At 40.4% G+C, this 18,356-nt stretch overlaps 1 protein-coding gene across 11 annotated transcripts in view; it reads left to right on the top strand.

Moving 5' to 3' along the window:
• IPCEF1 (interaction protein for cytohesin exchange factors 1) overlaps positions 1 to 18,356 on the top strand; it is a 147,199-nt gene that overhangs the window by 104,187 nt on the left and 24,656 nt on the right. For all 11 annotated transcript variants that reach the window (XM_045842759.1, XM_045842757.1, XM_045842758.1 and 8 more), the window contains 3 exons: positions 4,906 to 4,964; positions 6,273 to 6,343; positions 16,509 to 16,878. In XM_045842759.1, coding sequence (XP_045698715.1) covers positions 4,906 to 4,964; positions 6,273 to 6,343; positions 16,509 to 16,878 — 500 coding nt within the window. The remainder of the gene's footprint in view (positions 1 to 4,905; positions 4,965 to 6,272; positions 6,344 to 16,508; positions 16,879 to 18,356) is intronic.

The following is an 18,356-nucleotide window of genomic DNA, read 5'->3' as shown; positions in this document are numbered from 1 at the left end:
TAAGAAAATGTTAAAAGAAAGGCCTGAAAGTGTTATGCAACTGATCTCACAGCTTTCAGAATTGTGACTTTTACAGCATTTCCTATGTGCCGAATGGTTATCACAATGATTTGTGTGTTTCTTACCTCTCCATGTTCAGTCCCAAATATTTTGCAGAACCTTCTTGCTCAACGTGTATCTAACTAAAAATTTTGTATCCCCAAATTTCTGTTTTCTGTTTGCTCTGTCTAAGTAAGTGGAATACACGCATAGAGTCCTCCCTGCCCCACTCCATCCCCTGCTGGTTTCGATCCTGATGTGGTCATAATGACTGTTATTTGAATGAGGTGCTTGAGCTTTCAGAGGGCATCCTATTCAATTTAAGCTCTATTTTCAGAATTCTTAGTGTCCCTTATTAACGTACACTACTAATTAAAATATGTCTATGGCACACCTGCTCTGGGTCCCCTTGTAGGCCATAGAAATAAAGCATACAGATGTAATTCCTCCAGTCATAGAGTTCATGGCTTAGTGTATTTCATTTATTTATATATAATGATTTTCTTTTCTCTCTGCCCTACGTAACTTCTCTTTGCCCCCTTGCTCTAGAAACTTAAAGAGCGAAGAAGCTGCTTTTCACAAGCATGCATGAGCACACATGGGCACACACACACACGTGTCTCTTGCAGGATGATGCCCCATCACAAGCCTGGTCTAACTAGAAGCATTCTCGTCGGTTCCCTACACGCATCTCCCACCACACCCCTTCATAAGAGGGCAGAATGGCTCTTGACTGAGAAACCCAGTGTCGGCAATAACAAGGCAAGGAACTGACAACTGAGTCTCTCAAACACATCTTTTATTTAATTGGACAAAGAGAGAAGTTGTTTCTTCCTTCTTTCTGATTTTAGCTTTTCCTGTCTGGCTTTCTTAAGCATCTGAAAAAAATAAGAGCAGATACACAAAAGGAGAAGATTTAAAAAGCTTCATAGTCAAAGCTCTCTATTTTTTTTCTTTTTATTGGCATTGTTAACTCTAAATCCTATTGATTAAAGCCCTAGGTTTGTAAGGGATGTGTGGAAGGCTTACTCGGGGTGTGTGCTTAGCAGTACTTGGGACCCTAAGATAGTCTGGAGCTGAGCCACCATCTGACCCTAAATGACTCTGCTGCCTCCCGGACCCCTCCCTGTAACTTCTTGCTGTGCTTCGCTTCTTTCGTACAGCATCTTGTATCTCCAGCTCCCTTCCTGTCTACATCCTTCCTACCCATCCTGTGGCTTGTTCTTCAAAGGAGTTCTGTTCTCTCTGACAAGAGAAGAAGGAGACCGAGTTTACCAGAGAAACAGTCAGTGCTCAGTGTTTTGTTGCCTAGTGAATTTCTCTTCCTGGGGTAGCAAAATACATTTGTAAACCAGTGCAAGTGTGTGACCTTTGCAAGGTTATTCAAGCTGTTATGGTTCGGGCAGATTTGTTCTCTAAATCACACACCAGCAGTTACTTCGCTTCCTGCTCACCCTCTTCTCTAGTTGGTGTTTACATTTCTGGTCCTCTTGTCTTCAGTTTTCATGTCTTCCCTTTGCTGAGCAAGAGCTAACAGCAACTCGATTTGCATGAGCATTAGCTATACCTAGGACATACACACTCTGTCTGGTGGTTGGCTATTAAATCAAAGCCTTTCCTAGCTCCCAAAGCCAAGACCTCATTGCCTGTCTGTGCTGTGAAGATCTGTTAATTTTACTTGAAATTATGTTAGCATTTATCTTTCCAGCTTACATACAAGATGGAAATTGAAATTTGGATGGAAGCTGTCTGGACCCCAGAGTTTTGAATGCCCTTTATAGTTGAAAATTGTCCATCTGGCCTCTCATAGATTAACGCCCCATTTTGTCTGTGCCTGAATGTATTATAATTTCTTTTATTTATGATATCAGTACTAAGTTTCATTATTCTGAAGACGGTTTTTCTCATAGCTGACGATGCAGAATCTCTTTGGGCCTTCAGGTTAACTTCTGCCTTCTTGCACAAGGTTGTTCACGTGACATTGAAAGAATTGTTCTTAGAAAAAAAAAGGAAAGAAAGATTTGTTCTGCCAGAGCAGCTGAAGAGCTTCCTTTCACACTGACGCGGCCCGTTTAAGCCAGTCCATCGTGTATCTGGGTGTTTCCTCATGAGATGCGGAGATGCTGGGCGTGGAGGGAGGGAGTGGCATTTGGGGAGAGGGGTCATGTTTTAGAAGGTCTCCTCCATGGGAAACTGCATTTTTGGATGGTGACATTTCTCTCAGGGACGATGGAGGGAAAGATAACTATGTTTAATAGGAGTGCTGTGAATGCACTCGGAAGGAACCCTCAGTTTACACGGACGGGGCAAGCCGTTCAGGGTGATGAAAGAGCTGGTTTCCAAACGTACACTGGGGATAGCGGTCTTCCTCCCCGTGTTTGCGGGCAGCTTGTTCTCGTGTTGCACATCAGTTTCTTAACATTTGTGTTTCTCTAACACACACATTCATGTCAAGCCAATATGCAACAAACTCCCAGGAAACATCTGTCGTCTTTTCTGTAAATATAAGCCTTTTGTGCATCCATCTATTTAGCCACAAATAGAAAGTTTTTCTACTGCTTCCATGTTTTAAGAAACGTGCTTAGCAAAAGGAGGTACTCTAAGCCAGTAGGTTCTAGAAGGAAAACTGTCAAACAAGATTCTAATCCGTCACCGGTTTTTCACTGCAAGGAACTAATAGTGATAATTAAAAGGACATGTTTTTGGCTACAGGCTGAGAGGAATCTATTTTTTTCACTGTCAGCACTCTTCCATTTTGCTATGTTTCTGTATTTTCATGTTCTGGAAGGAACTTAGAAATGCCCTTGCTTGTTTCAGGCATTCTCAATTTAAAACTGCTTTTGTCTTGACATGTTGAAAAAACTTTTTTTTGTCCAATTTATTTTTAGATGTGTATTTGTGGGGGGGAGGTTCAGCTTATATAACTGTGAAATTATGCATAAACTAAGAATTAGATTACTTGGGTATTTTAAAAATGAACCATTGAACTCATTGTGCTTTGCCTGATCGAGTTTAAAAGTGTACTTTTACATATTTTTTTAGTTAAGTAACACATAACACACGTTCTTGTAAAAGATTGTATAATACAGAAGAATGCAAAGGGAAAAGCTTCCCATACATCCAGTTTCTGTCCCTGGCATTAACCACCTTTCACAGTTTGCTGTGTGTATCTTTTCTGATGCTTTCTTTGCATAGCAACCTGTGCACATACACAGAGGTGTAGTTTTAAAAGTACATTGAATCAGGCTAAACGTGTTTTGTTTTCTTGCTTTTTTCACTTAACACTATGGTGGGAGTTTTCCAGGCCATTACAAGACACCCTGTCTGGACTTTTATTCACTCCACGGTCACCTGCTGCAGAGGGAATCACCGCTGCCCCTTGTGTTTCCATTGTCCTCTGGATGGACGATGATATTGTCGTCATTTTTTTCTTTTTGCCATTGCAAGGCTTGTTGAGCTGACATTTTCCCACATTTGTGTAAATGAAGTTGTGTTTGTGTAGGATAAATATTTATAATTAGAAGTATTGGGCAAAAGGGATGGATATTTAAATTTTGAGTAGTATTATTGAGTTGCCTGCTTAAAATGGGCTGAATCAATTTTCATGTTCAACTCACCGAAGGATTAGCATGTTTTCTCCTATATTCTACAAACCAGAAATATTTATAATTTTTGCCTATCTGGGGGTGAAAAATATTTCCCTGTGTTTGAATGTGTACTACCCAAAATACGATGGGAGCTGAGAATTTTTTCCATATGATTATTAGCCATTTGTATTTTTTTGTGATTTCCTGTTAATTTGCTTTTTTATTATCCTATTGGGTCTTGATGAACATTTTCCGGTTCCTGTGGCATGACCGGGGCCCAGGTATCGTTCTCAGTTGAAGTTACCACTAAGAGTACATGGAGCTGAGTGAAGGGGGTTTCATAAATGAGACTGGAAGTCACCTTTTTCCTGTAGGTAGTCCTATTTTGTTTATTTGTAAAAATCAAACTTATTATCTACTTTCTGTTATCAATACAGCAAGTCCCCCACAGGCTGCGGGCTGAGTACAGATTCCTAATTTATTGACAATTGAGAACGTGCAATACTTACGTCACGGTGGGGGTGCAGCATGATGCCAAGTAGTTCACGAGGCACTACAGGGCTAGAGGAAACGAAACGTGTCAGTGAATCTTGAAGCGGATAGCATTGTTGTTGTCAGTTTGTTGGGACTGGTGGACTTAGGCCACTACTGAATGCTCTCGTTTCTCAGAAATAAACACACAGAATGAGAAATCAATAGAAGACATGACATGGACAATTTTTACTTTAAATAAAGTTTTTCAAAGAATTCAAATTTTCCCCAGTTTAGGAACACCGGTCCAGCTCTGGCCAGATGTTTTACTGATTAATATAAAAACCCTAGTTAAAATGTATCACTTTATTTTTTGTGTGTGAAATAAACAGACATTTTAAGAATTATAGATTGAAAATTTTCATGGTCAAGTTGCTGAATTTAATAATAAAGATTTTCACAGTTGTTAAAAATTTCAAATGTACAATTGGAAAAGATGTATTTGTTTATATATTTAGAATGCCTAATGTCATTGCCCACAGTAGCCATCTGAACAATGGACCACCTCATTTCTTTTCTTCCCTTGCAAAGGATGCCCTGAGTAAGGAGAATATTGTAAAACCAGAGGTGTTAGGTTTTGATACCACAAATACAAGCTATTTCTGGAAATGTTTAGACTGACTGTAGAATGATGACCTAACTTTATTACAACATCTGACACGAAACCTTTTCTCAGGGTCTAGATAAAAGGTGAATAGGTAGGTGACTAATCTCTTGGTCTAACACTTATTTTCTATTTACATTTCAGGTGGTTAAACAAGCTTGGATTATCTGTAATTCATCAAGAATCCACTACAAAGGATGAAGGTATGTTCTATCTTAAATTTCTGAAAATTTAGCAAGAATATTAGAACAGGAAGAAAGAAGATGAGAAAACGATACCAAGTCCTATGCATAGTCTGGTCTTCGCTTTGGCATTTAAAGTGGTCTGGAAATACGGAGACACGTAATCACACCGACTCCCCAGCATGGGATAGAGCTTCCTATGCTGGCTGTGAAAGCTTTTCACACTTCACCCACTCGTTAGCGCTGTGGGCTCCGATCACATCTCAAACAATTGCCAATGCAAATGTTTTATTGCCCCACTTACTGGATTATTACTCATAGGCATCATCTCATCACGATCTAGACAGATAACTTTCATCCCGCTATTTCCTTTCACCAGATGTGTGCCGAGAATGATTGCCCAAAGTTTGTATTAAGAACCTGAAGTTCAGATGGGGACGCAGGCCTGGTCTCAATCTTTTAATTCAGTCCATAGCTTTCAGGGTTCACAGCTACTGGTGTCTAATTCCTCTTAATGAGACAAGGACTCCTGAATAGGAAGCAGAAGGAGACATTAGCCACCAGGGTCACAGAGCTGATACTGTTCTGATATGCCCAAACCTCATGGAATTTGGGAATTGGAACTTTGGATAACAAAATCAAACACCCTTAATTTAGACATAGAAAGTGGCAACTGGGTTTAACACAATAAAGAGGCACATTACAGTACTACGAAATCAATGTCCTAACTATCTCCTTGGTCTTATTTTCCATAAAATAAATGGTTCTAGTTTTAAGGTACCGTTATAGATAGTGGGAAAAGAAACAACTACATAAAAGCCTCTCCTTCTCCTGGCATGCAAGGCCTTCCGTGTTATGGCCTGAAGGAAACCTTCCATTTCTTTCCCCACCATCTCATTTAGGAGACTGTGTGTGCTTGGCTCAGCCTGCATGGTTGGCCTGTACTCACATTCACTCTTGACACCATTAATGGTTTAACTTAGCCTTCCAATTTCAGCTCATTATGATTCCTGTGATCAGAATTAATCACCACTGATTTTGTGCTTCCTTAGTATGTGACTCACATCTCTGGAGGAATTATTTTGTATTTTCCTGGAGCTCTAGTTAGGCCCCTGCCTGTGTATCGGACTCTCCTTGAGGGCAGAAACCCTGACGTGGACATTCGTTTTTCCCCTCTTCTGTAACCCCATGGAGACTGGGAGCTCACTAGATGAGTACTTTCCGAATTGGAGTGGAATCGCAGTAGCCGGATGGAGAAACCTGTGCTCACACATTATGGAGTAAGCGATGATGGCATTGAAACATTAAGCATTTGCATTTTTGTTATAGAATGCTACAGTGAGAGTGAACAGGACGATGCTGAAATAGCTGCGGAGTCAGCACCTTCTCTGTCTCTTCTGGTATGTACTGACGTAATTACTCTGTTGTTCATTGATCAAATGCATGGATGCCATTCTTTCCAATTGAGTAGAAATTACCTTGCTGAATACATTTTTAGAACAGGCTAAATTAAGGTGCTTGCCAAAGAGCCAGTGCAATTCTCAGGGTGCTGGTTTTGAGCCTTCTCCATGGCAACCCACTGGTATGACAAACTCAAGAGTGTTTGTGTGTGACCCACAGATGTGTCAGTCTCAGAGGGTTCTTGGTAATGCCAAGCGCCTCTCGGCGATAGGCCAGTGCTTGCATAGACCTGTTTTATAACGTTCATATATGTCCCACTTTCTCGTTTGACATCAAGCATACGCTAGCTACAACGTAAAACAAACATAAAGGGGATGAAAGTGACAGCATAAAGAGGAAACCCGAGTCAGAAAGACGGCAGGAAGCCAGGAGTGGGCTTAGTGCTTTAAATCTGCAGTGGGATGATTTTGTATGTTCATGAAAGAAAAGTCCAAGTTTGACTCTAATCTTTGCAAACATCCAGGGTAAGTTCAGGCTATTAATGGATGTTAAGACTGTTGTTTTACCTTTGGCATTATAGTGAGGGCCCCTGGAAGGAGTTCAGTAAAGAACTTTGTGAAAGTTGACTTAGGATTTTGTATACATACCTCATACCAGGACTTATATGGGGGTACTTTAAATATTCACTCCCCCACCCATACAGTCCTGAGAAGTAATAGTATCAATCTGCATTTCACTAACTGCGAATGAGGCCAAGCATCCTTTCATGTGCGTTGGCCATTTGGATTTTGTTTTGTGAAATGTCTCTCAAGTCTTCTCTGCATTTTTAGTGGTCTTATTTTTGTTTTGTCTTTACAGGATTTATTTATTATTCTATACATTAGCCTTTGCCAGTTAAAAGTGAGAGAAATCTTCCTCGCCCCATGGCTTTTATTTTTTAAAACTCTACTTCATGGTTTCTTTTTGTGAACAGGTAGCCATGATGTCACCGTGTCAAATTTGTCCGTCACTTCCATTGCGATCAGTGCTTTTGTTTTTAGTTTATAAAATTGTGTCCTGTGCCCAGGTCAAGAGGAAGTAGATATCACGATCCTCACTTCATGGAAAAAGAAACTGAGGTTCCTCTGAACCTCAGGTGGAATGGCCTGGGCACATACCCAGTCAATGGAGCACCTGAGCTGGGACCTCAGTCAATGTAGCTTTAGAACATGTTCCTTCCACTCTAGCATGACGCTTGCTCATCATTGGACCTAAATAAATAATTGTGGGCTCTGGTAGGTTAGAGTAGCTCCTTCACGTACCAGACTTCTTCTGCTAGAATTTTCTACTTTGTGTGATAAAGTTTTCATCTATTTTTGTGTTTTGCCAGTTCCTGGATTTAATATTAAATATCATTTAAATAATGACCCCTGATGGTTTTACCCTCTGTCAGTGAAGAAGTGTGGTCACTTTTCTAATTTATTTGACTGGCAGCCAAGACCATAAATAAGTACTTGTTGAATGAATATGTTTTGCAAAATCTCTATGGCAGAGAACTAAGCAAGATATAAATAAAATTAAATTTTGAATATGGTAAATTTTAGACCAGTTTTTGAGCTAGATTTGCAATCTATCTTTTCTTCATACATTCATAGCTTTTTATGATTGTAGTCTTTCTCTTTTATAATCAGCTCCTGAATTTAGAAAAATCTTTCATCTTCTATCGATCAAACTTAATGATATCTCTAGACCTTAATGTGTCTCCTGGCTATTAACAATGTTCTTATTGGATTACCCTTTATTGCTCCTAAAGAAGTTGAGCTCTTCAATAGATGTTCTTGTTGATTTAATAGGAAGCGTACGTATCAGTTTACTTTGTCTCTTTCTCTCTCTCTCTCCTCATCTCTGTTTCTCTCTCCATCTTTTCTCTCTTTCTGTTTCTCTCTCCTATTTTAACCTGCAACATGCAAGGATTTAGTTGGTTCTCCTTCCTTCTCTTCTTGAAATGCCCTCTCTGTCCCACAGTGCCCCATATATGACTCTTTTATCATTTATTTTAGTTCTAAAATATTGTCATTTTCCTTTTCATGATGGCAAATGAGTATCACAGATTACCTTACTAAAAGTATTGTCAGATACCTTGGACTCTTCTAGATAAAACTAAAAGCAGCCAGTTGTCTTCTTAGATGAAGGATCATGGCTTAATCGCGTTGTGCAATGGCATTCTTCCGTGATGTTGCAGGGAATGCTGTTTTAACACAAATCATCGAAGGGGTGCTTAGGAGACCAGGGAGTTATGTCACTGAAGTGGAAAGATTGTTCAGAGTTTTGGAGTTATCAATCCACTGTTATTTCTTCAAGTTCTATGCTGAACATTTCTTGGAAGGCCACTAAGCTAACATTTTTTTTTCTGAGTAAATGTATTAGGAATAGATAAATATTGAAGAGCTAGATTTTATTTTTCATAGAAACAGAATATGTTCCTCCTTCTTACATATTTCCCAGGCAGATTTTGTTTTTGTTTCTTCTTGTGTCTGAAAAACAGACATGCAAGACACTTGGTTAAAATAACATTTAGGCTTTTTATTTCAACAGATGAAATTTTTAAAAAAATCGTAGTAACTCTAATCCAGAGTGTGAATCAAGTTGTTGTTTTAGCCCAATCTAGCACATTCTAGCCATGACTGAGCTGTACAAGCCTAGGTGGAAAAAATCCCCCCACCCTGAATTTGTGTTTTTTAAAAAATGGGTAATAAACCATCTTTTTTTTACAATGAACTCAAAAAAGATAAAATCATACTATGAGAACATATTCTGAAAAATGTTCTCAAAAATTTTTAAATCTTGACTTACAAGTTTAATTCAATATCTAGTCATACTGATGGCTGTGGAATAAACAGAAGTAGTATGACTTCAGCACCAGACCACTTTGGACCTCTGCTTCTAGTGGCTGAATCACACTCCACGGTCTTCCATGAATGAACAAGTGGTCCTTGTTTATGTTCCCTTTTGTTGAGAAGGCTTCACAGGATGGAGAGTGGACAGGACATCATTTATTCACAGAAGAATTAGAAGTGGGAGCTTTTGGGCAAACCTAGTAAAAAGCTTAAAATAGATGGGAGTCTGTGTGTTTCACTTTGGAAGATCACTTGTAGAAATTAATATCCATGATTCCTTGCAATGACAAAAGAGCAAAACAGAACCAACTTTATTCACATTTCAAACACAATATAATAAGTTACAAAGTAATTTAAGAGGTATAAAAATCATTAAAAATTGGCCCTGCATACAGGGTGGGTGGGCAAAAGTAGGTTTACAGTCATTCATATGGCAAATAATACAATAACTAATGAATAATCATATAAGAATAAACTTTCATACACTTACAACTGTAAACATACATTTGCCCCACCTTCTACTTATCCTCTAAGTTTTAAAAATCATTGTCTGAAAATTTGATCTGTGGTTTTATGCTTATTAATCCATTTAACAAATACTGGCTGAGAGCCACTGCTCTGAATACTCGGGACACATCAGTGAATTAAAAAAAACAACCCACAGATCTCTTTGTGGACTCAAACTTCTGGTTGAGAGAAACTGATACTAAATAATCAACATATAAGTAAACTGTCTGCTCTGTGAGAGGCAGTAGAACAGGGTGAGCGAGGGGAGTCGGGAGCGCTGGGCTCAGGCGACAGCAAGGACTAGGGAAGCCAGAACAGGCCTGAGTGAGAGCCGAGATTTGAGCAAAACTCCTGAAGGGTGATGTGAGAGTCAGCCAGGTGGATATTTGAGCAAGGAATTTCCCAAGCCTAGGGAACGGGTAAAGCCAAGATCTCCTTGGTGCATTGCGGGTAATGCAAGGAAGCCAGCGTGGCCGGAGCAGGGGGTGAATGAAGACGAGAGAAGCAGGAAATGAGGATGGAGTAGGGGTGGCTGTACCATGTGGGGCCTGTGCGGTTTTGAATTTTTGGGGGAGGCATAGGAAATTCTGAGCAGAGGGGTGGTGTGATCCATTTCCGCCTGCAAAGGACCATTCAGGCTGCTGTGTGGGAGAGACCTGGGGAGCTGGGGCTCAGCATGGGAACAAAGAAATCTAAGGGAAGGTGCGCAGTAGTCTAGTGGGAGAATGTGGCGATTCAGAGGAGGGCGTAGTTGGGAAAGGCGATGGTTGGGTTTTGAATATAGTTAGAAGGTAGACCACCTAATAGGGGGGTCAGACAAAAGAGAAAATAAGAAGGTACACATTTATAATTCCAGCTTCAAGAAGCTTGTGCGGGTCATTTTCACATGACAGTCACATATTTTGCTGCTTTTCAGAAGCATACTTCTGTTGTATCCAAACAGCGAAAAACAAAACAAAGCAAAACAAAAAAACAGCTAAAGCAAACCAAAGAAGAGATAAGTAAAAGCAAACCCTGCAAACTGTGGCCCACTGGTCAGTGGCAGGGAAGGAAGTCTCTTAAACACAGGAAGTGGTAAAATCAATTTAAGATACTGAATTTAATCCTGGAAGAACGAATCTTGCACAGCTGTTTCCTGCGTTCGCTTAATCTTTTGATGTGTGCCCGATATAAAATAATGGAAATGCTTGTAACTGAGAGAGTTGTGAGAAAAATTATCAGTGACTACACGTTGAAGGAAAAGGTAGAAAGAAAATTTCATGCTTTTTCCTCAAGTTGCAAAGTACGATAAGTTCTGTGGTTGAACATTCAACTGATTTAAAGATTACTCTGAAATTGGCTCTTACATGTTTGTTTCTTGCTTTAACAGTTTATCTTCTCAGCCTGCTCTCCGGCAGTCAATCACAAGATGTCTTCGCTGTCCCTTATACTGTCCCATGTCTTCCATTCCCACTGCCGCCCCCCTCTTGGGGACCACATTCTGCCTAAGTTATTATTGAAATAGCAGGCTATTTGTCTTTCTCGGTCTCTAATCTCCTTCTCCTCTTAAAAACCACATCCAAATTAGTCTTCCTAAGTGCAGTATTGATTCACCTGGCAAGGCCTTTCAGTCAACCCTCTTTGCTCATCAGATTAATTCTGGACTCAGTGGCTTGATGTTTAAGGCACTGGACTTAGTTTTAAGCCAGCATTATGGTCTTGTTAATAAACTGCTCTCCGTTTCTCCCCCAAACCTTTCCTGACTTTCCTGCTCTCGCACCTGGAATGATAAAGTTTCTCCACGTGCAAGAACAACTCACCCCGCCCTAATTCCACCTTCTTAATAAATGTCTTTCAAGGCTGGTTCAAATATGACTTCCTACAGTGAAGCTTCTTCAGTTCTTTAAGTGATTATAGTCCTTCTCTCTTCTGAATTCTTTATATCCCTTCAGTGCATTGCTTTTTGGCACCTTTTCATGTTTTCATCTGCCTTGTGTTAATAGATTTTGTATATCTGGTGTATTTCTCTAATTATTAAGCTCTTCAAGTCAGAGGCAGTGTTCACTGTCTTTTTCCTTACCTGTGACATTGACTGTACCTAACTTTACTTGAGACTAATAAATATTTATTCACGGACTGATAAATGGGTGAGCGGGTGGTTTTTGTGACTTCAGCCACACCTTCCGCAGATTTGCTGCACTATAAACATTTCCTCGTGAGAAATGGAAAGTTCCTGCTTTATACTTGCCTCATGCTTTCCTATGGCTTTGAGATGGCTGGTTCCAGCTGACTCTCACCGAAGTCCTGTACGAATTCTTGTAAGTGAGGAAGCCATGTTCCAGACAAGTAAACATAACTGGCCTAAGTATCAGTTGCAATCTTAAACTTGCGTTTTATGAAGAACATTCTTTTCCGTTATCTCACTTGTTCCTCTCGTTAAGTCTGAGTCAGTCTGTCCGGCGGCTGAGGGATACTTTTGCGCGTGGACCAGAACCAGGTACTGTTGCAGATAAGGGTCGCTGCACTGAGACAGTGTCTCTTCCCTTGAGCATCTCGAGTTCTAAGTTGAGGAAGAGGCACAATAAATTTGTAACTCAGACAAAATAATCTCAAATGCTGGTAAATGCTATGAAGGAGAAATAAATAGGGCGACATCCTAGGGAGTGGCCGGGCCTAGGAATGGAGGATGTTGCTTTGTCTACGACTGTTGGGGAACAGCCTGCTGAGGAAGTGATATTTGAATTGAGACCAAAATCATGGGAAGGAGGCAGCCAGTGAACAATCACAGAAAGAGCCTTTTCTGGTACAAGGAACCAGCGATTTTCTCAAGGAACAGAAAGAAGACCGATGTGGGTGGAAAGGAGAGAGGAGGGGACGGTAGAAGCAGATGGTGCTGGAGGGGCTGGGAGGGGTTCCTGTGGGCCTTCTCGGTTATAGTGCGAGTTAGGGCTGTTGTGCCCGTCTGGGCAGTCTCTAGGCGGTTTTCAGCAGGGAAATACGGCGATCTGCTCTGTGTTTTAGAAATACTCTAGTTATTGCTCAGAGGAAGGACTGAGGCGAGGAGGGTATGAGCGATAGTGGGGGCAGGAAGCCAGTAGAACAAGACTTAGAGGTCAAGTGGCTTCTTCCAGGTTGTGGGCACGAAGGGCTGGATTGAGAAGGGAGTCTCTTGCCACTTCATTGCTCATGGTCATGTGGAAGGTCAGTGACAGAGTGGGGAGCATACTGTGTATCAAGGTCTTTGGGGTTTTCAGGTAATGCTACTAGCATGTGGTCGAAATACAAACCATACGTTCGAGGGCCAAACAGCAATTGACTGGTTTGTTTTTATTAATTTAGCTAATAAAAAGTAAAGAAAATTTGTGTACATTACTTTTTTTCTTATTTCATTTGATTATGTTTAGTTTTAAGGTATTCCTGTATCTCCCATTTTTTAAATATGCTTTGACCAATATTACTTCAAATTTATATGCTGACTTACTTCCTAATCATAGGCTTTTGGTGGCCATTTAAAACTATGTTTCCCCATGACAAACTTGTGTTTTTAAAACAATTCAAAGAAAAAGATTTTAGAGCTAATCAACATTTGAACTATGCTTTTTCTATGAATAAAAGTGTCTTACACAGAAAATGAGGGAGAGTAATATTGAATTTTAATTTAATTATATACACAGTCTCTTTATTAATAGCTGACTCTTTAAATAGTTTAAATTTTCTCATTAAAAATAAAGTGCTTAAATACCAAATGTTCTGAAACTGTTAATATCCAATAAACAAAAAATGTTTTTGAGATTGTTGAGAACATTTCCTGAGAGTATTTGCAGTGCAGTCACGCTTAGGTCTGAGGATGGGCATAAACCATCCATAGCCACGTCACAGAGAATTTCACAGTCTCTTCAGGGAGAGGTTAAATGCCTGGGGGCTGTTTTTCCTTCGTACAGTTGGCTTCTAGTCTGCTCTTTGCTGGCATTAGTCTGTGACCAACTATGTGTCAGGCACAGATGCAACAAATGGAGACACAAAAATGAGTAAATGGAGCCTCCTGCTCTCCCGTAACTCACCAACACAGATGAACAAGTCAATCAGCAATTATAGTATCAGTGGACATAAAATGGTATTCTAGCTGGTGGGACAGAAGGAAGCCTGGGAGCACCAGGCGGAGATACCACCTCATCCTGAGATCCTCAAAGCAGGCTTCTGGGGGGAGCTGTCCCCTGAACTGACACTAGAAGGATGGGCTCCTGTTAGCAACACAAGGGTACGCCTGTCACTCCTTTCTACCTTTGTTTGATTTGCAGTGGGGGGTTTCTGAGTGTATTACATAGACTGTGTACAGAGGGGGCCCAGCGAAAAGTTCTTGGTTGGACATGTGGCTACAGCTATTAGTAGCTACAGAATGGTAGAAATAGGAGCCGTGATTCAGCATAGCACCACGCTGTCTTAAAGCACGTTTCCATATGGAATCCTCCATAACAGTGCTCTGGGTTTGCTTCGATTTGGATTTTGTCACTCTTTCTTCTAATGAAAACTCCCTCTGACCTGATACATACAATCTTTTTCTCATTTTCTTTTTAATTTTCACCGGTTTTTCTCCTTGTTCCTCTTCCTCCTCTCCTCCCCTCCTCTTCCTTTTCCTCCTATTCTTCCTCCTCCTCCTCTTTCTTCTTCTTGATTTATTCTTTTTTCCATTTTAAAATCACGTTTGTAAGTATTGCATGATGCTAGAGGAAGTGGCTTGAAAGCATTTGCACTGTGTTTGAGTAGGACCACCACCAGGAATACTGTTCACGATATATCTGATGTTCCCTTAATGTATCTTCTCTTAGTCCTTTAGACAGAGTTTTGGGCTCAGAGAGGCTTATGGAATGTGCTGTAGCAATTGCATGCATGCGGGTTTTTTGCTCACGCATCCCTTTTGCTGTCATCTAATTAGAGCAGCATCAGCATGAGATAGGAAATGCTTGAGCTCAGTCTCTTTGCAGAAAGGAAGCTGATCATATGGAAGCCAAGTTTTACCAAAATAGCTCACAATAGGGGAGCATGTCGGGCCTGGACCCGAGTGGGTATTTTTGTTAATATTGATTTTATAGATCCTGCTCATGAGCAAACTATGTCTGGCATTCATTTGGATAGTTTGGTGGGTGGGTATTAGCTTTCCTAGGTAAGTGGGGTTTTGTTTAGTGAATTACAGGTCTTTCTTTCATCTCTTAATTGTTACATAGTTGGAGTGATTTAAGGCAACTGGTCCCCAAGCTTCTTGACAGATTCTTGAAGGGAAGATTTTCATGTCTTCACAAATATATTATCATTAAGAAGATGTGTGTGATGAGTTAGTATTCTAACTTGATAGTTTAATGTGCTAATTAAAAAGAGGATTTACTGAGTGTTTGACAATCCATGTCTAGTTATGCAGCCAACTGGGCACCAATTGGGTGAAATGCTTTTCCCATCAGAAGGCAGAGCTCGGAACTTGCGAAATTCTTGGGACAATATTAGTTGTAACACAGTCGACCGTTCTGAGTTAGTTGCCACAATTCTGAGGTTTCTGGGTAAAGGTCCTAATTTACGTTTCAGCTTCTTCCTTCTGACCGTTTCCTCCCTCCCACTTCTTTAGAGTTTTGAATGCTTAAAACTGACAGGAGTATCCCATGAGGTGATGCATGAAATGAACCATAAAATGCCTTCTCTGTCTTATCTGTCATTGGTGATATGGGGTGATCCTTAAAGACTGGTGTCTAGATTTTTGGATTTTACTGGTCAACAAAATTAAAAACGTATAGTTGCCAGATATTTATTTTTCTATGTAGAATATTAAAAAAACACTTCAAAAAGGAGGAAGCTAATACCTAACCTCACCATTTTCCAAATACACTTTAACATCAAAATGTAACAAGGATAAATTCTCAGAATAAATGAAGTCTTCACCAACAGAGGACAATTGGTGATGGTACATTGATGTTTTCTCTGTGGACTGGTGACAATTTGACCAAAGATTGTCATTCAGTCTTAGACTGTATCTATGTGCGGAGCTGCTTTCAGAAGATCCTACATTGTCAACCCACTTCACATAATCTGTGGTGTCGTTTTTGGTGTTGGGACCAAAAATGTGTCCCAATACATTTAATGAATGAATTGGGACCCTTTAATGAATTAGGACCCTGCAAATGTGTCCTTGTCTTCTTTGGTGGAAGTTAATTATTAAAGTCTTTAAAATATTGGGGAGCGAATGAGTTAACATTATTTCACCTAACTGTGTAGTTATCAGCTGATGCTGGTCAGGTGCCTAGGGATATGGAGAAGCTACCTGGGGGTTGAAATGTATGTGCTTTGCCCACATTTGCTGGTCATCACTCAGTTAATGTTATTTTGCTTTCTCTCTGGCTCCTGCTTTTGCTTTCTTTTACTTAATCACACTTCTCAAGAATTTTTGCTCTATCAGTGAGAACTCAGTCATAGATTATAGTCTTTTTTTTCCTCAAAGCGTCCTTCAGTATTTCAAAGAATTTCCCAAAGAGGCCTTTTAACTTTCTGGGGAACATTGAAGAATTGGGTAAATCATGATATGGAGATTTTTTTCAAATCCTAGAATAGTGATTTTGAAATTACACAAATCAGTTCTTGCAGAATGGCACCATAATGCCTGTCATATGGATATACATATCATACCCTTTCGTTTTGACTGTTTTACTATTGGCTGCCTTTTGAAACACTGGAGTGCCTTCATTGCATACAAAAAGTAGAGAGTGCTGCTTAATCAATGATTTATTTATTTTATTCTTTTTTGATTTTATGTGCAAAATAGACGTCACAGAAGGCCTCTTCATCCTTACCCTCACTCAGTGGACCATCGTGCTCTTTCTCATCCCTGGAAAATACCATAAAGACAACCAGCACCTCGTCCTGCACCTTATCTAAGGGAAGACAGTCCTGGATCGACACAACCAGTTCGTCTGCTGCTGAGGGTGCGGAGCCGCCCATAGCACTTGCTGTGCAGTGTCACCCGCCTGCGCCCTCAGAGGCAAACAGTCACCAGGCCCCAGGGAACAGCTGCGCCGCATCAGAAAGTGGGTTTCTGAACTCTTTATCCAGTGACGACACGTCTTCATTGAATAGCAACCTAGACCACCTTACCGTCCCAGACAAGCCTACTGGATCAAAGATGATGAACAGAGGTAAACCAAGAAACCATCTACTCATCTTTAGAGAACGAATATTTGGGTGTGGATGTGGAACTCCAATGTTAATCTGTAAGAAGAGCGTTTAAAGTCGTGAATAATGAGTCAGTAGTTAAATAGTCTTGTGGGGCTAAACCCAGGGGCGGTTTCCGTAGAGGAGTTTACATGTGGAAAACTCCAGCTTTGAGGCCATTCACTACCTGCTATAAGTGTCATGAACCAAATGCCTACAGTCACCTATGAGACAGGTGATCAAAAAATAATATTTTTTCCACCAATCTGAGGAAAGCCTTGACTATTTTTTTTTGTCCTATGATCCATGCTCTGAAGCTGGTAGGAATCAGATCAGGGTTTTGTAGACTGATATTTATAATATCACCTCCCTGTTTCCAAACAAACTCAGAGCAACCACCTTTCCTGGGCCACGGCCACAGACAAACTTTGGGATAGCTGGTAGGTTCCTGAAGATGCCCATGTGGTTACCAGGACGACAATTTGCATGCATTTTGGAGGGCAGCACTAGAACTCCTTTGTGTTGTTTTAAACACAAAGGAGAAAACAGGTTATGATTTGGAAAATAAGTTTAAGTCTTAGCAAAGGGAAGAGTTAATGGAATATAGAAATGAATAATGTGAGATTTCTTGTTACTCTATGATAGTTGGCCCTTACCTTTTATTTAGGCTAACTTTTCTTTACTATGAGGTTCGGTCGTGATGTGTCTTTTCTGATGGTCTGTGCCTAATTCTCTGCGGTGTAGAACAAGCTCATCTGGTAGAAGACACTGAGCAATGACCCAGTGATGAGTTTTGTTTGTATTTTTTCAGTGTACTGTTGAGAGAAAGATAACTGGCTACATTCCCATGATATGTAGCCAGATACCGTGATGACACAAATGACTATGCTTCCCTGCCTCTGAGCCTAATCAGGGAAAGTTTAAGTTGTCAAATTTTCAGATGTATCCTGTTAATTTAATATTTGTTATCAGAGTAATTTAGGCCAAAAATGACAACTGCAGACCCAGATGTATGTGTGTGTGTGTGTACAGTGTTTTAAAGAATGTGATGGCATTTTCAATTGATACTCTCAGTGTAGGCCAATGGTCTGCTTTACACCTAAAAAAGTAGAGTGAATTTATTGGCAAAATAAGCGAACTGTGAATGAGATGGGGTAGGGAAGAGAATAAAAGTAATGCCACTGGGGGGTGGGTGGGGTCAGGTTTGGGCTGTGAGGAACGGGAAACTTAGACTCAGGCTGGCCTCCGGTTTGGCAGGTGCTGTCTGTAGAAGTATGGGCTTACTTTGTACCTCCTTGGAAGTACACCATCGAGGTCGGCAGTGCAAGCGAAAAGGAGGTAGTTTTAGGGTAAGCATAAGAGAGTTCTTTTTAACATTGGGAAAGTTCAAAATGGCATGTGCTCCTGGGAAAGGAATGCATTCCTGGTCATTGGAGGTGTTTTCTCATTCTGAGACAACCAT

This window comes from Phyllostomus hastatus, unplaced genomic scaffold, assembly GCF_019186645.2.
Source record: "Phyllostomus hastatus isolate PE091 unplaced genomic scaffold, TTU_PhHast_1.1 phas_contig_40, whole genome shotgun sequence".
Classification (NCBI taxonomy): domain Eukaryota; kingdom Metazoa; phylum Chordata; class Mammalia; order Chiroptera; family Phyllostomidae; genus Phyllostomus; species Phyllostomus hastatus.
This window is presented reverse-complemented; position numbering and strand designations above follow the sequence as displayed.